Below are 19,588 nucleotides of genomic sequence, written 5' to 3' on the forward strand. Positions count from 1 at the left end.
TATTATTCAGCCTTACAAAAAGAATTAATCCCGCCATTTGTGACAACATGAGTGAACCTTCAGGACCTTATACTAAGTATAATAGTCCAGATACAGAAAGACAAATATTGTACGATCTCACTTGTATGCGGAATCTAAGATAATCAAACTCATAGAATGATAGAGTCAAAATGGTGTTTGCCAGGGGCTGGGAAGGGGGATAAATAGAGAATTGATGATCAAAGGGTACAAAGTTTCAGTTTTGCAGGATGTGTAAGTTCTGGAAATCTGCTAGACCACATAATGCCTACAGCCAAAAATACTGTATTGTACATTTAAAATTTGCTAAGAAGGTAGATCTTATGTTAAGTGTTCTGATTACAAAAAAATAAGACAGAAGATGAGAGGAAACTTTGAGAGATGATGGATATGTCCAAGGTCTTGAAGGCTGTGACAGTTTCTCAGGTGTATACTTGTCCTCGAACTCTTTGAGTTGTATACATTGGTATGCACAGCTTTTTTACATGTCAATTATGCCTAAGGTGGCTTTTAAAATAAATTTTAAAATATGATAATAATTAGTTGATTCATTAAAATCATGAGTACACTAAAAAAAAATCAATCATGGAAGTTCAAATCCTCCTTCTTTCTTTTTCCAGTTGAGCCCACCTAAAGCATGGGTCAGGCAGCCTTGGTCACCATCCCCTGAGGATATTCAGAAGATATGCAATAGTACCAAGTCCAAGACACTCCTATTTCCTGAGTTAAGATGAGATCCTTGAGAATATTGACATTGATTCCTTCCAAACTTGGAAAATCTAATTGGCTTAGTCCTGGGTGTATCAATGTATTTCCCATTATTCTTATAAAACAATTATTTGGAAAAATTCTCTAATGATGTTTTAAAGGATAATAGCTCATTAGGATCTTTTTTGTGTGTGTGTGGCAAAAAATTTTAATCATTTGTGAATCTAGATAAAAGGCATACAGGCTTTTGTTGTACTATTCTTTCAACTTTTTCTGTAGGTTTAATAATTTCTTTTTTTTTTTTTTTTATAATTCTTTCCTTGTTTATTGCAGAAACATTGGTTTATAACATTGCAAAAATTTCAGGTGTACATCATTGTACTTCTATTTCCGCATGGACTACATCATGTTCACCACCAAAATACTAATTACAACCCATCACCACACACATGTACCGAATTATCCCTTTCACCCTCCTCCCTCCCCCCTTCCCCTCTGGTAACCACCAATCCAATCTCTGTCCCTATGTGTTTGTTTATTGTTGTTATTATCTACTACTTAATGAAGGAAATCATACGGTATTTGGCCATCTCCCTCTGACTTATTTCACTTTGCATTATACCCTCAATGTCCATCCATGTTGTCACAAATGGCTGGATTTCGTCGTTTCTTATGGCTGAGTAGTATTCCATTGTGTATATATACCACAGCTTCTTTATCCATTCGTCCCTTGATGGGCACTTAGGTTGCTTCCAAGTCTTAGCTATCTTGAATAAGGCTGCAATGAACACAGGGGTGCATGTACCTTTGCAAATTGGTGTTTTCAAGTTCTTTGGATAAATACCCAACAGTGGAATAGCTGGATCATATGGTAGTTCTATCGTTGATTTTTTGAGGAATCTCCATACTGTTTTCCATAGTGGCTGCACCAGTTTGCACTCCCACCAGCAGTGTATGAGAGTTCCGTTCTCTCCACATCCTCTCCAACACATGTTGTTTCCTGTCTTGTTAATTATAGCCATTCTGACGGGCGTGAGGTGATATCTCATTGTAGTTTTGATTTGCATTTCCCTGATAGTGATTTTGAACATCTTTTCATGTGTCTGTTGGCCATCTGTATATCTTCTTTGGAGAAATGTCTGTTCAGGTCTTTTGCCCATTTTTAATTGGGTTGGTAGTTTTTGTTGTTGAGATGCATGAGTTCTTTATATATTTTGGAGATTAAGCCCTTATCAGATGTATGGTTTGCAAATATCTTCTCCCAATTGTTAGGTTGTCTTTTCGTTTTGTTGATGGTTTCCTTTGCTGTGCAGAAGCTTTTTAATTTGATGTAGTCCCATTTGTTTATTTTTTCTATTGTTTCTCTTGCCCGGTCAGATGTGGTGTTTGAAAAGATGTTGCTAAGACCGATGTGGAAGAGTGTACTGCCTATGTTTTCTTCTAGAACTTTCACAGTTTCAGGTCTTACATTCAAGTCTTTAATCCATTTGGAGTTAATTTTTGTGTATGGTGTAAGGTAAGGATCTACTTTCATTTTTTTGCATATGGCTATCCAGTTTTCCCAACACCATTTGTTGAAGAGACTTTCTTTTCCCCATTGTATGTTCTTGGCTCCTTTGTCAAAGATTAGCTGTCCATAGATGTGTGGGTTTATTTCTGGGCTTTGGATTCTATTCCATTGATCTGTGTGTCTGTTTTTGTGCCAGTACCATGCTGTTTTGGTTACTATAGCTTTGTAGTATATTTTGAAATCAGGGAGTGTGATACCTCCAGCTTTGTTCTTTTTTCTCAGGATTCCTTTAGCTATTCGGGGTCTTTTGTTGTTCCATATGAATTTTAGGATTCTTTGTTCTATTTCTGTGAAAAATGTTGTTGGAACTTTGATAGGGATTGCATTGAATCTATAGATGGCTTTAGGAAGTATGGACATCTTAACTATGTTAATTCTTCCAATCCAAGAGCACGGAATATCTTTCCATTTCTTTGTGTCTTCTTCAATTTCTTTCAGCAATGTTTTATAGTTTTCGGTGTACAGATCTTTCACCTCTTTGGTTAAGTTTATTCCTACGTATTTTATTCTTTTTCTTGCAATTGTAAATGGGATGGTATTCTTAATTTCTCTTTCTGCTACTTCGTTGTTAGTGTACAGAAATGCAACTGATTTTTGTATGTTGATTTTGTATCCTGCAACTTTACCATATTCGATTATGGTAAAGTTGCTCATTAGGATCTTAATGTTTAAATATGAATAGCAATATAAAAACTCTGCTCCCCTAATGATAATGTATGAGCCAGGCATGGAGTCATGAAAACAACTAACTATATCAGAATTGATCATTTGGTGCAAATTTGGACTCAGATACACCTGAGTTTATTGCAGGTTCCAGCAGGTCCTTCAGGAACAAGGAGATCTTGACAATTATGTGAGAAGTCTCCAGATCCACATTTGTATTGTGAGAATAATCATGAAACCTTATAGGGGATATGACAAGGATGAGAAATAAATAGACAATGTCACCAAGCACAGTGCTTGACATATGGGACTTTCTTAATATCACATATAGTGATTTATTTATGGCATGACCTTGACTGCACAAATGGCAGAGTTCATTACAAGGAGGAAAGTAAGGTATGAGATAAGATGAAAGAAGAAGAGAGAAAGAAAGAACAATCCTGGTAAGGTAAACGCAAGTTTCAGGAAAGAATTTATGTGATGAAACTCCCACTGTAAATCTCGCTCTTGTATAGAAGTAGAGGGAGGAGTAAGCCTTGGTATTTTCCAATCTTGCTCATTAAATTCCACTCCTTTGCTATATTCCCATATGTTAAAACATCACAATTTATTTCTTCTTAAAGGAATGAGCATTTTCATTGTGACAGAAATATACACATATGCAAACATGCACACACATACACACATATATGTGTTTTTTATTTATTTATTTATTTTTGTGTGTGTGTGTGTGTGTGTGTGGAAGATCAGCCCTGAGCTAACATCCATGCCAATCCTCCTCTTTTTGCTGAGGAAGACTGACCCTGAGCTCACATCCTTGTCCGTCTTCCTCCACTTTATGTGGGACGCCGCCACAGCATGGCCTGAAAAGCGGTGCGTCGGTGCGCGCCAGAGGTCTGAACCTGGGCCTCCAGCAGCGGAGCATGTGCACTTAACCACTACGCCATGGGGCCGGCCCCCATATGTGTGTTGAGTCCCCAAGGGACTCAACAAATTGAAGACTGTAGTGGCCTCTAGGAATGGAAGACAGAAATGGAGGAAAATAAAAATGAATATTGTTTCTATACACACAATTTTGCTACTTTAAGGAGAGAAATAATATGGCTAATGTCAGAATTTATTAATTCTAGAAACACATATGTGGGTACTTGTCCTGATATTCTCTGTTACTCTGCCTTTTAAAAGATTTCACAGATTACTAAAGAGATATTCATTCTGTGGATATAGCATATTGTGTTTGCCTAGTCCTCCATTTCTTCTCCTTAGGTCCTCATAGACAAGTACCAGGGTTAAGATCAAGGGTCATCCCTACGAAGGCATATAAAGAACCTGACATGGGAGGATAAATATAAGATGACCATCCATCTTCATCCCCTGACCAGAAATTAAGGAATAATTCAGAGAAATCTAGAACATATCACAAAATTGTACAAGGGAAGGTTTCTGCTGAGGATAGGAAAAGACTCTAGAACTTTAGGGTCAGAATATAAGATGAGCATATTGATTAGTATTGTTGCAAAGGTAAAAGAAACTACGTCAGATGATGGACAATTAGGCAGATACTTCACAGATGAATAAAATCAAGTCATTTTGATCCCACTCAACCCCAGAAGGACTGGTAGATAAATACCTATCCCTATTCGAAAAACAGACTAGGGAACTTCAGATGACCTGGGTGCCAACCCTAAAGAATGGCATTCATTTTTCCCTTGATATTGAAGGAGATGAACGGAATCCCTGTTCTCAGGGAGCATGGAAACATAGAGCGAAGCGCTGGCCTGTTCTGCAAAAATGATGGTCCCTCGGAAGAGGCTCTGGTATGCTGCCTAGTGACCTCAGCATGGCTATTGAGTAGGGTGGCCACAGTCTCTGTGGCCCTTGGGGGTTCAGTATCCACAGTCTCTCACTAGTCAAACTCTTGTGCTATCGTTCTGATCCCAGAGCAGTGAAAACCCTTAAAAATTCAGAGAAGGAAGAACTTAAATTCCCGCATCCTGGGAGGCCAAAGGTATGCAGTCATCTTCCATCCACATATTTCTACTCACATCCATTTCAAGTGCCTTTCACATATGGACAAAATTTCCTTCAGTAATTGTATTCTAGTCTTCTTTTGTAAGTTACATTCAAAGGCACCCTTTATAACAACAATGTAAGAAAGACTGAAATGATATTTAGGCTCAAAAATATAGTTTAGCATATAGATATATACATCTTATAAAATGCAAGCGATAATATAGAAAATATACCCTATAAAGCATATTCTAAGGACAAAATCTATGTAAGGCTCATTGCATTCTGTTTCTACGTATTAGATTCAGCAGTGTGTTATATAGTCCCTATAATCAAAATGGACTGTGCATGGAAGAATCCATGGCATTTTGCCAGCAAAATGGGAAAAAGTCAGATTAGGCAGCTTAGTCTTATCCTCTCAAATAAACATTGTAAAACAAGCAGAAACTGTCAGAACTAACTTTGTCCAAACTGTGGAAAACAGTAAAAATTTACAGTAACAAAGGGAGTGCTGAATCAAGAAAAAAGCAACTTCAAACTGGTAGAAAAGTTTTGTGGTATTTTTACTTGTCCTTGCCCCACTCCCTCCCTGACATGGCAGTAGTATTAGTCTTAAAATGGTCACCACCTGTGGTCTCAGTATGAGACCCTGGCCCATGGATTCAGAGAAAGGAGAGTACACCTTTTCTCAAACCATTCTGTATGTCTGTTCTTACCTGTCTGGGAGCTAACTGAAGGACTGACAAAAGGCACTCATCTTTTCTTTGCCTAACTCAGAACTCAGACTGCAAAAGGAAGGATATTGTTCAAAAAACTTCACAAAACAAACTAACGGCCCACATATGATTATATTAAAAGATAAAAGTCAAAGCTTAAAATAGACCAGCTAAGACCCAGTGCAAAACAGGGGAAATTTACTTTAGGAAATTAGGACATTTGAAAGTAGCCAAGTATTACTTGGCTATATATCCATATAATAAACTATATTTTTGAGCCTAAATAAAGGAGAATTTAGAAAGCTACATACATGCCCATGGCAAGACATATACTCAGAAAAGACCAGAGAAGATCCTAAACTTTCATATTGATCTCTATGCTCAGTGCAAACTTGGGTAAGTGTTGGAAGAGTAATGCAGCACAGATCCAATCTGTAAAGACTGAGAGAGGGGTGGTGTTTCTTTGGTTCTTTGTTTGTATCGCTCCTGCAATTCAAGGAAATCTATTCAAGCACTAGGTGAACAAAGTTAAAGAACTTTGTTTTCAATGACCACATACAAAAATAGTTACTGTCTTTATAAATATATTTTGGGAAAGTCACTAAACGAATAGACTACTTCTACCTTCAACAATTTTTTTAAAAGCAAAACTCTGGAGGAGATTCTGATATGCAGCGCTGTCACATTACAATATTGAGTCAAAGGAGCAGAAAGAAAAAGAATGACGGAAAGTGAGTATATCCTAAGGGACCTATAGGACACTGTCAACTGAAAAAAATACACATTATGGGAGTCCCAGAAGGAGGAGAGAAAGAGAAAGAGATGGAAAGAATATTTGAAGGCATAAAGGTCAAAACTTCCCAAATATGGTGAAAGACATGAACCTACAAAACTACGAAACTCAATGCACTCCAAAGAGCGTAACTCAAAGATACTAAAACTAAGACACATTATCATTAAACTCACAAAACCAAATGGAACTCCTGAAAGGAGTTCATCACATTCAAGAACTTAAGATAAAATCATCTCTCCATATACAAGAGATGCTCAATAAGATTAACAACCAATTTCTCATCAGAAACACAAAGGCCAGAGGATATTGAGATAACATAAAGTGCTGAAAAGAAAATGTCAACCAAGATTATTATATCTGCCAAAGTTTTCCTTCCAAAAATGGTGGAGAAATAAAACGTCCTCAGATAAACAGACCTGAAAGAGTTCACTAACACCAGCCTGCTCTACTGAAATAACTAAGGGATTCCTTCAGGTTGAAATGAAAATACACTAGACAGTAGTTCAATGCTGTATGAAAAAATAAAGTTTTCTGGTAAAGATAATTGCGTAGGAAGATAATAGAGCTGGTATTTTATTATTGATTTACGACTCCACTTTTTATTTCCTACTGGAGTTAAAAAACAAATATAAAAATTTTAAATCTACACAATTGGCAACAATGTATAAAGATACAATTTGTGACAGTATCAACATAAAGGAGACAGGGCAGAGACATATAAGATCAGGGGTTGTGCATGCTGTTAAAGTAAAAGTAGTATGAATTCAAACTAGAATGTTATAAATTTGGCATTTTAAACTTAATTTCCATGGTAACCACAAAGACAATTATCTGGATATATTTTAAAAAGGCCGTGAAAATGAAATCCAAAATATTCACCAAAAAAATCAAGTAGACAGAATATAAGGCAGTAATGGAGGAAATGAAGAACGAAAAGCAAGTGTTATACATACAGAAAATAAATATTTAAATGAAAGAATTAATATCACCTTATCAATAAGTAAAGGTAAATGAATTAAACTCTCTAATCAAAAGGCAGAGTATGGAAGAGAGAGAAAAGAAACGCATCAATATTTGATGGTTACAAGAGACTCATTATAGATCCATAAACAGAAATAAATTATAAATGATAGGACAGAAAATATACTCCACGCAAATAGTTACAGAGCTAATATCATAAAAAAGTAGATTTTATATCAAAACTGTTAAAATAGACAAAAAGGATAGATAGAAAATGGATAGATAGATAGACTGATGATAGATGATAGAGATAGATAGATAGATAGATAGATAGATAGATAGATAGATAGATAGATAGATAGACAAAATGACAGAGATAGAGATAAAAGGGTCAAATGTCAAGATGATATAACAGGGTGAGATGCAGAGCATCCTGACAGAGTGAGCTACCTGTCAGACTGGCTACAATTAACAAGACAGGAAATAATAATGTTGGAGAGGATATGGAGAAAAAGGAACCCTCACACAGTGCTGGTGGGAATGCAAACTGGTGCAGCCACCATGTAAAACAGTATGGAGATTTCTCAAAAAATCAAAATAGAAATACCATACTATCCAGCTATCCCACTACTGGGTACTTATCCAAAGAACATGAAATCAACTATTCAAAGACAATTAACTACCCTCATATGTTGTTTGTAGCATTATTCACAATAGACAAGTAGTGGAAGCAATCCAAGCGCCCATCAACTGATGAATGGATAAAAAAGATGTGGACTATATATAAAATGAAATACTACTCAGCTAGAAAAGAAGACAAAATCATCCCATTTGCAGCAACACAGATGGACCTTGAGTATGATGTTAAGCGAAATAAGCCACACAGAGAATGACAAACACTGCATTATCTCATTCATATGTGGAAGATAAACAAACACATGGATAAAGAGAACAGCTTAGTGGTTACCAGAGGAGAAGGGGTTGGGGGTGGGTGAAATGGGTAAAGGTGAAAGTATGTTTGGTGACGGATAAGAATTAGACTATTGGTGGTGAGCACGATGCACTCTATACAGAAACTGATAAAGAATAACATGCATCTGAAATTACACAATCTTAGACCATTATGATCTCAATAAAAAAAATGCAAACACTCTGGAGTCACTGTGTATCATCACTGTGTACATTTGATACAATACATTATTATCTGTTCTCTGTGGCAACTCTGTCTCTGATCAATACAGACAGATCTGTTACTCCCTTTTTAGCTTTTCACAGTCATCTCTAATTTCATCACAATAGTTTCAATATACAGTTTTCTTCACTTTAGGGGACTATGGATTGAACAGTAACATAAATACAAAATTTACCTTCTTAACCATTTTTTTGTGTGTGTGAGGAAGATCAGCCCAGAGCTAACATCTCATGCCAATCCTCCTCTTTTTTCTGAGGAAGACTGGACCTGAGCTAACATTGTGCCCAACTTCCTCTACTTTATATGGGACGCCATCACAGCATGGCTCGACAAGCAGTGCGTCAGTGTTCGACTGTGATCCAAACCGGCGAACCCTGGGTCTCCGCAGTGGAGCATGCACACTTAACTGCTTGCACCGCTGGGCCAGCCCCCATCTTAACCATTTTTAAGTATATAGTTCATTAATGTTAATACTTCTCATTGTTGTGCAACCAGTCTCCAGAAATCTCTTCACCTGGCAAAAATAAAACTCTATGTCATTTAAAGAAGGCCCAAATCCCCTGCCTACCCCTCCCGTGGTGACCACCATTCAATGTTTTGCTTTCTAAATTTGACTACTCTAAGTACCTCATATAAACGGAATCATTCAGTATTTGCTTTTTTATAACTGGCTTTTTCACTTAGCATGATGTCCTCAAGCTTGATCCATGTTGTAGAATGTCTGAGAATGTCCTTCCTTTTTAAGGCTAAATAATACTCCATCGTATGTATATACTATATTTTTCTTATGCAGTGTTCACTATTGCAGACCCCAGTGGCCTGCTCCACAGAGGACGCTGGAAGCTTTCACCACAGAGGAAATCAACAGCTGGCTCAGCTGCTACAGATTCCCCACAGCATTCATCATTAAGTGTCCTGTAGGTCTTTGTTTTCAAAGACTCCAACAGCTTGAGTCTCACCCCATCACCATCACCATGGTGACTTGATCCTGGAACCCAGTATACCACTGAGCACGCACTTGCAGATGGCCCCAGCTCCCACAGCTGCACATTTGCATGCAGCTAACCTTTTTCGTGTCACTGGCTCCCACCCCCATGTATACCCATGACTATCCCTGTAGTGGTACAAATGCATACTACCAGCTCCAGACACCACAGCTGTTGCATAAGCAGGCAGAGTGACTCAATGCCTGTCACCGGACCCTAGTTGCATGAGTGTGCCCACAACTGACCCCTGCCAATGGCCCTGATCCCCACCACCATGCAAGTGTCCACAGCTAGTGTGTGCCACCATGCAGGAGACTGCAGCCAGTACCCACAGAAGGTCGTAATTTCTTAGTATAGCTAAAAGTTAGCTGACACCACTCAGGCAGAAATTAGTTAATTGTGGTAACAAAGAAGTCCCAATGTCTGTCAATTACAATCACAGGATACGTTGTAATACAATTTAATGGCTTCCCTGATAACTCACAGTTTACTGTAACAATATGGATCACCATTGACCATAATTTCAACAAATTGTCCATAATGTAGGGAAAATATATCAAAACCAGTACTTTGAGATTGGGAAAAGTTGATAGTGACATTCTATGAAGGGACTAAAATGCTTATTATATGTTTAGTCTAATTTTTTTATTGTGGTAAAATATATATAACATAAAATTTCCAAATTTTATGATTTTAAGTATGAAATTTTGGGGCAAAATGACATTCACAATATAAATAAGACCTCTTATATTGGTACAGAGGTAAATATAAGACTTATTGATCAGCAAATAGAGCCTAGCAAGAGACCAACACATAAATGGATAGTTTGTGCACAGACATAAAAATGAATCTGGATCCCTGCCTCACACCGAAGGCAAAACTAAATCCCAGGAAGGGTATTGTTTCATATGTAAAAGCCAAAACAGTAAATCCTTCAAATTGAACTAACTGTTAGTTTCATAAACAAGATCTATTGAGTACAAGCCATTATGGAAAGCAAGGTTAAATTCAACTACATTAAAATTAAGCACTTGTGTTCATCCAAAAAAAAAATAAATAAAATAAAAGATATCCAAAAACAAGACACACACTCAAAAAGAAAATTTATGTGCTTATCACTAGGAATGATATTCTGATAATATAAAGAAGTCATATTAAGAAATGAATCAATAAGAAAAAGGTGAACAGCTCAATAGAAGTACCAGAATCAGATATTTAACAGAGTATAAGATAAATATATGAAAAGACTATCAACCATATAATAATAAGAGGCATAGCAATTAGTGAAATATTTTTTACACCCATTAGATTATCGGTATACTTGAAAACGTCTTGGTGATGATATGGATCACCAGGACTTTCGAGTGTATGTCTAGATATGTTCAATGACTTAGGAAAACTCTTTGGAACTACTCAAAGAGAAAAGGTAATCTCTTATACCCAATATTTCCATCCCAATTATAAAACACTCTCTCATTTCCACCAAGAGATATATAAGAGATTATTCAAACAGGTTTATTCATAACACCAGAAAACTGGTTACAAAAATGCAAAATTTCCATCAGTATCAGAAGGGACATCTATTTTGAAAAGATATTATAAATAATGTAAAGAGTCCAGAGTATTGGAAATGAATTACTTACTGCTACTACAAATGACGTGATTGAATCCCAAAAGTTCAAGAAAGAAGAAAACAATCAGGCTGCAAAATGTGTACACTAAGATTTAACAAATTAGAAAACAGACAAATTTATAAATTGGACAGGAATACACACCGGGGTGATAAGTCAATGAGTTTTAAACCTATTACCTGTTTCATAGGGCAACTATGATAAAATACTGGAAATTTCATAAAATTCAACCTAAAAGAAGAACTTCAAAGACAATGATAAGTACAGAATTCAGGATACTGTTTGTCACTTGAAGGGGTAGATGGACGTGAGTGAGAGACGCTTCAGGTGAGTTCTATGATGATGGCATTGCTCTATTTTTACACCCTTGACACCTATTCTTTCAGAGTTACAGGTAGATTCTATGTGGTACTTAGTATATGTTATATTAAAAACAGAATTGAGGAAAGGCCTCCCACTTTCTTAATTCTAAATACATTCTCCTATATTCATTTAATATTGAATTCATACACTTCAGACTTCAGAGGTCATCAGAATCTCACAGGGTGCTTTTTGAAGAGGCCATTTCTCACATGTCTCCATAGAGATTCAAAGACAGTAGTTCTTCAGTGAGGTTGGCAACCTGTCGTATGTGCAAAGGCCCCAGGTCATTCAACTCTGCAGGTACTCTATGAACATCAATGCAGGAAGCTCTGCACTAGGAGGTACCATGATTCCCAGGCAAAGCTGTATCCCGGATGTGGTGCTGAAAATAAAACATCCTCCTCGACCTCCAGTGATGACCAGAACGCAAGGATCTCCAGCAACTCTGTTCTCCTTTGAGACCTGCACTATTTCACCCCACAGCCAGAGAGATCATTCTTTGAAGTATTGTGATTATGAGAAATGTGATCTATCTAATTTTGCTAACTTCTCTTTCTCCTCTCTTGTTCTGCACTCAACAACTCCTGCTCACAGTAAAGTAGTTCTCCACAGAATAACTTGCTTCACAAAGACACATTAAAAAGTTTTGCCCGGTCAGACATGGTGCTTGAAAATATGTTGCTAAGACTGATGTCGAAGAGCGTACTGCCTATGTTTTCTTCTAGAAGTTTCATAGTTTCAGGTCTTACATTCAAGTCTTTAATCCATTTTGAGTTAATTTTTGTGTATGGTGTAAGGTAAGGGTCTACTTTCATTTTTTTGCATGTAGCTATCCGGTTTCCCAACACCATTTGTTGAAGAGACTTTCTTTTCTCCATTGCATGTTCTTCGCTCCTTTGTCGAAGATTAGCTGTCCATAGATATGTGGGTTTATTTCTGGGCTTTTGATTCTATTCCATTGATCTGTGTGTCTGTTTTTGTGCTGGGTATTTATCCAAAGAACTTGAAAACACCAATGCGTAAAGATACATGCACCCCTGTGTTCATTGCAGCATTATTTACAATAGCCAAGACTTGGAAGCAACCTAAGTGCCCATCAAGGGACGAATAGATAAAGAAGCTGTGGTATATATACACAATGGAATACTACTCAGCCATAAGAAACGATGAAATCCAGCCATTTGTGACAACATGGATGGACATGGAGGGTATTATGCAAAGTGAAATAAGTCAGAGGGAGAAAGTCAAATACCGTATGATCTCCCTCATTAAGTAGTAGACAACAACAAACAAACACATAGAGACAGAGATTGGATTGGTGGTTACCAGAGGGGAAGGGAGGAGGGCGAAAGGGATAATTCAGTACATGTGTGTGGTGATGGGTTGTAATTAGTATTTGGGTGGTGAACATGACGTAATCTATGCATAAATAGAAGTATAATGATGCACACCTGAAATTTATACAGTGTTATAAACCAACGTTACTGCGATAAACAAAAACAACAACAAAATTTTTGCATGAGAACCCTGAGTGGAGACAATGTTCTAAGACATTAGTGATACCAATAATTTTATTCAAGTATGAACTCCATTTGGACTCCACCAGAGATGAATAAGAAACACAGCAAGATCAGATGACAAGGAGAAAAGTGAAAATTTGGATATATTCTTACAAATCAGCCAATGAGATGGTTTCAAAGCAAATAAGATGTCAGATGCAGATTACCAAACTTTGCTCTGCCTACCTAAACATTGTTTGTTTTATTATGTTTCTAAGACCAGTGAAAGGCATTGAGAAATATGACATAAAAAAAATCTAATTGCTGAAGTAAGTGGTAAAAATCCATGAGAACAGTAGGAATACAAACGTATGAATATAGGCAAGTGTGGAACACAATGATAATAGTTAATTTTATTGAGTACTTACTATGTGTCAGGCATTGTCCTAAGTGTTTGCAATGCTTGTGGAGGTAGACTTGCAAGCAAGAAGAACACTCCGTGTAGTCAGTCTATGACTCTTGAAGTAATCATTTGCCCCACATCAGGAATGAAATTTAGAAGGCACATGTGATCCTATCCCTGGTGAAAGGATTGAAAGCTATTCAATGTGGGGATGACTCCACACAATGTAGAGTGTCAATAAACCTAAGGAAGAGGAGTTGGATTTCTTTCTCCCATCGTCATGTCTGGCTATGATGTCTACATCTGTTGCAGCTATCTGGGTCCATGAGGGAAATTAGTCCCAGGAAAAAGACACCACATGGAGAAGTAAATGAATTTTCCTCTACATTCTCTACCTCTGATGTCCTTGTAATGAGAGACAATTATCTCTATTATTTTTGCATGTTAGAATCAGGGTTACTTTCTCTAAGAAGAAACAATGACTTCCTCACTAGTCAAGATCAAATAACTCACAATCATCTCTAACCACTAATAATCACATTATAGCAGGTTGATAGATGATAAAACTGTGTGTAGTGGATGCTGATGTTGCCCTGCACAGATACAGTTGACCAGTGACAGATCTCAGGAATTACTAAATTGGAGTATGAAAGAACAGCTCCTGCCGTGTCTCACAGTAGACTTGTTTCTGGGGTGCAATTCGCATGGCCCCAACTATGAGATCATACACAATTGAGTCTTTGTTATGACCACAGATTTATTTGATCCTCCCGCTGACCTACCAACATCTCCCTTTCTTTTTCTTCTTACATCCCAACAATATAAGCATAAACTTTGCCTTAGGTCACCTACTAAAGATCCCACCAAAGACACTGAGCTTAGGGAATGGCACTCATTTTTGAAACACCACAAAGCTACAGAAACAGCAAGATAGGGTTCCACCCCAAGTTAAAGTTCACTTACCCATTACATTATCTAGTCATTTTAGAAGAAGTTGATGATGTAAGAATCAGACATTCTGGCTCACCCAGTATTTCTCTCACTTTGGCTCATTTTAGAAACCCCAGTCCAAAGCAGGTGACACAATCAAAGAAGAGAAGGTATCCTACTGATGAGTTTTCTCAAGGCTCCCTTCATGTCCTTGTTCCTCAAGCTATAGATGAAGGGGTTCATCATTTGAGGGACAACAGTGTACATCATTGAAATCACTGCAGTGTTTCTAGAAGAGTTAGTGAGAGCAGAACTAATGTAAACTCCAAAGCCCGTCCCATAGAATAAGGACACAACCAAGAGGTGAGACCCACAGGTGGAAAAAGCTTTATACTTTCCACCCACTGATGGCATTCTCAAAACAGAGGAGACTATTTGAGTATAAGAGAAAATGATTCCACACGCAGGAATACCACCAAATACACTAGTTGCAAAATATATCAGGATGTTATTGATGAGGGTATCAGAACACGCAAGCTTGATGAGCTGAACAACTTCACAGAAGAAGAGGGGGATTTCCAGGTCTGTGCAGAAGGACAGTCGCAACACCATCAGACTGTGGAGCAGGGCGTCCATAATGATTATAAACAGAGGGAGTAGAATCAGCAGCACACAGAAGTGGGAGCTCATGATGACTGTGTACCTCAGTGGGTGACAAATGGCCACATAGCGGTCATAGGCCATTACTGCAAGAAGACAACTTTCCAAACTGGCAAATACCAGCACAAAGCAGACCTGTGTAAGGCAGCCTGGATAAGTGATGCTCTGATTCTGTGTTTGGATGTTCACCAGCATCTTTGGGATTGTGGTTGTGCTTAGACAGATGTCATTAATAGACAGATTGGAGAGAAAGAAATACATGGGTGTGTGCAGACGAGAGTCAGAGCTGACGGCCAGGATGATGAATAGGTTCCCAAGGACAGTGACCATGTACATGGACAGGAAAAGGCTGAAAAGGAGGGATTGCAGTTCTGCATCCTCTGTCACTTCCATGAGAAGGAAATTTGAAGCATGTGTTTCATTCCTGGGATCCATATTGTTGATGAATCTGATGGACAAGTTGGAGTGATAAGACAGTCAAATGTGTGTTTTCTAGACCAGTAGGAGGAGGCAAAAAACGTCTTTGGAAGGGAGGGAGATTGAAAGAGGGGAATAAAAAGGATGTGTGTATGTGTATTATTCTGTTTCTTTAAAAAAGAAAACTTGAAGTTGACATAGCAGAGTGTTAACAATCAATTCTGGAAAGTGTTAACAGGTGGTCTTTTTTTTTTAATTACAATATGTTGTTCTGATTATTTAAAACCTTTGGTAATTTTATAAAAAGAAACAAATAGATAAGGGAAGCAGCTTGAAGATTCTGTATGGATCCCCTGAGACCACAGAGATAATACATAGGTATGTCAAGAACTGGGAATGGGAAGATAAGGTCAGCTTTACCAAACATGTTGCCCTCTCACCACAAGATGGCAAGTAAATGTCAGAGAATTTTAAAACAGTTATCCTGTTTTAGAAGAGGCATATTTCTACTCAGGAAGAAATGGTCCTGGTCTTAGCAGAAATTGAGTATGAAATTAGTAAATGAGAGTACTTGAGTATTGGTGCAAAGTACAATAAAATATGTGAAAAAAATATGACAGAGGGGCCGGCCCCGTGGCGTAGCAGTTAAGTGTGTGTGCTCCGCTGCTGGCAGCCTGGGCTCGGGATCCCAGGCATGCACAAACACACTGCTTGTCAGGCCATGCTGTGGCAGCGTCCCACATACACTGGAGGAAAATTGGCACGGATGTTAGCTCAGGGCCAGTCTTCCTAAGCAAAAAGAGGAGGATTGGCATGGATGTTAGCTCAGGGTTGATCTTCCTCACACACACAGACAAAAAAATATGACAGACAGCTAGGTGGGAGGGCCATAGGTGACTTACATCTAATCATTTGATGTATGTACTTTCTTCACAGCTTCTGCAGGCTGAACCTGTCCTCATTTCCAAACAATGACTAAGGGACTTTAAGTTACCTGGATGGCATCATAGTGGAATGATGCTTGGCATCTGCTCTGAATGTTCCATCTCGTATATCTGTCCTCAGGAAGGGCAGAGGGATTGAGTGAGACCTGGGCACCTGGGCAAGATGGATCACCTATGGGAGGAGGCTCAGATAAGCTACTTCTTTTCATGGGAAGGATTGTTGAATGAGGTGGTAACAGGCAGATTGCAGTCTCTGTATCCCTAGAGGTTCAATTTCCAAAGCTTCTCATTAGCTAAGCAATTTTATTGTCATTGAGATCCCAGGACAGTGGAAATTCTTAAAGACCAAGACTCTAGATGGAAGGAGTTCAGAATGGTTGCTTCCTTGACCCTATGAGACCATGTTTTCACCTTCTACTTTATCCATCGGTGCCTGCTCATCTCCATTTCAAATTCTTGCAAATATGGATGCACCATTCTTCTCTAATTGGATTCCAGTCCTATTTTTAGGTCTGAATGAAGGGATCTCTATCTAATCAACGACATTGGAAAGTTCGATACCAATTTTAGGTGTGAAAAGATAGTTTATTTGTGTGGATATAAATAATATATTTAAAAAATATTGTAGTTATTGCAAAATTGGAATGTCTCAGGAGTATTTCTGAGTCATTAATGTTTCCTGAATCTTAATTCTCACTATGTATATTTATACAATATATTCTAATTTATTGTCTGTGAAAATTTTGTCTCTGATCAATGCAGACAGATCTGTTACTTCTTTATTAGACTTTCATAACCATCTTTTCTAATTTTTTCACAACAGTTTCAATGTACAGTTTTGTTCACAACAGGGGACTGCAGTTTGAAATTATGCAAAGAAATCATATGAATTAATAAGAAAAAGATAAATAAATGTAGAAATACCACAAACATATTGAAAAGAAAGGGACACGAATATGCTGAAAGACTCTTAATCACACAATAATAAGAGATGTGCCAATTAACGAAATAATTTTTGCAACCACTAGATTATCAATACACTTGAAGTACTGGTGATGATATAGATCATCAGGACCTTCTAATACATGGGTAATTGGTTCAATCACTTAGGATTATTCTTTGGAACAACCCAAAGGCAGATTCATACTCCTTTACCCCCAACAATTCCATTGCAAGTATAAGACTCTCTCTCATTTCCACCAAGAGACACATATATCACAATATTCAAATATTCAGATTAATTCATAACAGCAGAAAACTAGAACAAACAAAATTTCCATCAATATTGGACAAGATATCTACTTTGAAAAGTCACCATACATAATGTAAAAACATACGGGATTGGAAATAGTTACTGTTACACCCAATAACATGATTAAATCTCAAAAGTGCAATAATGAGAAAAAACAATCAAGATAAAAAATGTATACATTTTGATCAAAGTTTTAACAAATTTGAAAAGAGGCAGACTATAAATTGGACAGGAACATATATTGAAGTGGTAAGACAATGATATTTAAATCCTGTTGCCAGTTTCATAGGGCAAATATAATCAAAACCTGACAATTTTATAGGATTCAACCCAAAAGAAGAACTTCAAAGAAAATAAGGTCAGAATTTAAGATAGTGTTTGCCTCTGGAATCAGAGAGGGTAGTGTAAGCGGAATAGCACTTATGTGGATTCTATGGTGAAGGCATTGATCTATTTTTAACACTTTGATAGATATATATGTTTTTATAATGCTACTATTCTTTCAGAACTACAGATAGATTTGATGCACTATTTAGTATATGCTATATTAAAAAGCAAAACTGAGGAAACATCTAATATCTTCCTAATTCTAAACATATTTTCCATATTCTTTTATATGGAAGTCATGCATCTCAGATTTCAGAGATCATCAGAATTTCACAGAGCACTTATTAAAAATGCTCATCCAATGTAAAGATTGTTTAAAATTCTTTTAATTTTTTTACATAAATAGGCCCTTCTTTGGGAAAATTTCAAATATAGTTCTGAGTGTAAAAATGAATGTATATCCCTCACAAATCTCCCAGAGATTCAAAGTCAGTAGTTCTTTCCGGAAGTCAGGGAAACCTCAGTATGAAAATAGGTCTCATGGATTATCCCTGCAGCTGTTCTGTGGACATTAGTGGAGGAAGCTCTGAACTAGCAGATACCTCAAACGCCAGGCGGGGACCTGTTTCTTAATGTGGTGCTGAAAAAAACACACCCTCAACCTCCCCTGACGAGCAGAACAGAAAGCTCTCCAGCAACTCCTTTGATTCTCGTTTGAGACCTTCACTATTTTCACCCCCTCACCCACAGAGATGATTCTAACTTGTGGCCCTGATTTTTTGTGCTTATGGGGACCATAATTCTCCTAACCTTGACAACTTTCCTTTTCTCCTCTCTTGTATTACACTCAGCATCTCCTTGTCAAAGGAAAGCAGTTCTGCAGAGAATAACTGTCCTCATAAAGACGTTGCATTAGAACTCTGCACCCAATCCTCTATGACATCAATGATACAATTAATTTTATTAAATTATGTTTCTCTGTGTGGGCTTCCCCAGAGAAGTGTAAGATATACAGTAATAAAAGATGACCAAGGACAAAAATGCAAATTCAGATACATTCTTATAAATAAGCCAACGAGAATCTTAAAAGCAAATAGGATGTGAGAAGTAGATTATCAACACTTACTCTGTCTATCTAATAATTATTTATTTTATTATATTACTCAGACCAGAAAAAAGAATGGATAAATATAACAATAAAAGAAAACAGATCTAATTGCTGAAGCAAGTAGTAAAAATATGGGAGACCAATAGGATGACAAGATTTAAGAATATGTAGGCAAGGAATGGAACACAATGATAGTAGTTAAATTTTATTGAGTACTTAGTAGGTGTCAGGCATTGTCCTAAGTGTTTGTAGTGCTTATGCAGGTGGACTTCCCAAGAGGATTTTCACTCCATATGGTCACTCTAAGCCCCTAATAGCAATCATTTTCTGCACATCAAGAATTAGATTAACTAAGTGATATACGATCCTATTCTCAGTGAAGAGATGAAATGGGATGTATTCTGGATGACTCCATGCAATGTCTAGTAACAATGGAGC

The 19,588-nt window shown here is 37.3% G+C and overlaps 1 protein-coding gene across 1 annotated transcript; it reads right to left on the bottom strand.

Moving 5' to 3' along the window:
• Positions 1-14,561: 14,561 nt before the first annotated feature.
• Positions 14,562-15,537, bottom strand: LOC106799976 (olfactory receptor 7G1-like). Its single transcript, XM_014790467.2, is given in 2 exon segments — positions 14,562-14,600; positions 14,602-15,537. Coding segments are annotated over 2 exon segments (975 nt in total).
• Positions 15,538-19,588: the final 4,051 nt, after the last annotated feature.

Source organism: Ceratotherium simum, chromosome 39 (assembly GCF_057802395.1).
Source record: "Ceratotherium simum simum isolate JZ-2026a chromosome 39, ASM5780239v1, whole genome shotgun sequence".
Classification (NCBI taxonomy): Eukaryota; Metazoa; Chordata; class Mammalia; order Perissodactyla; family Rhinocerotidae; genus Ceratotherium; species Ceratotherium simum.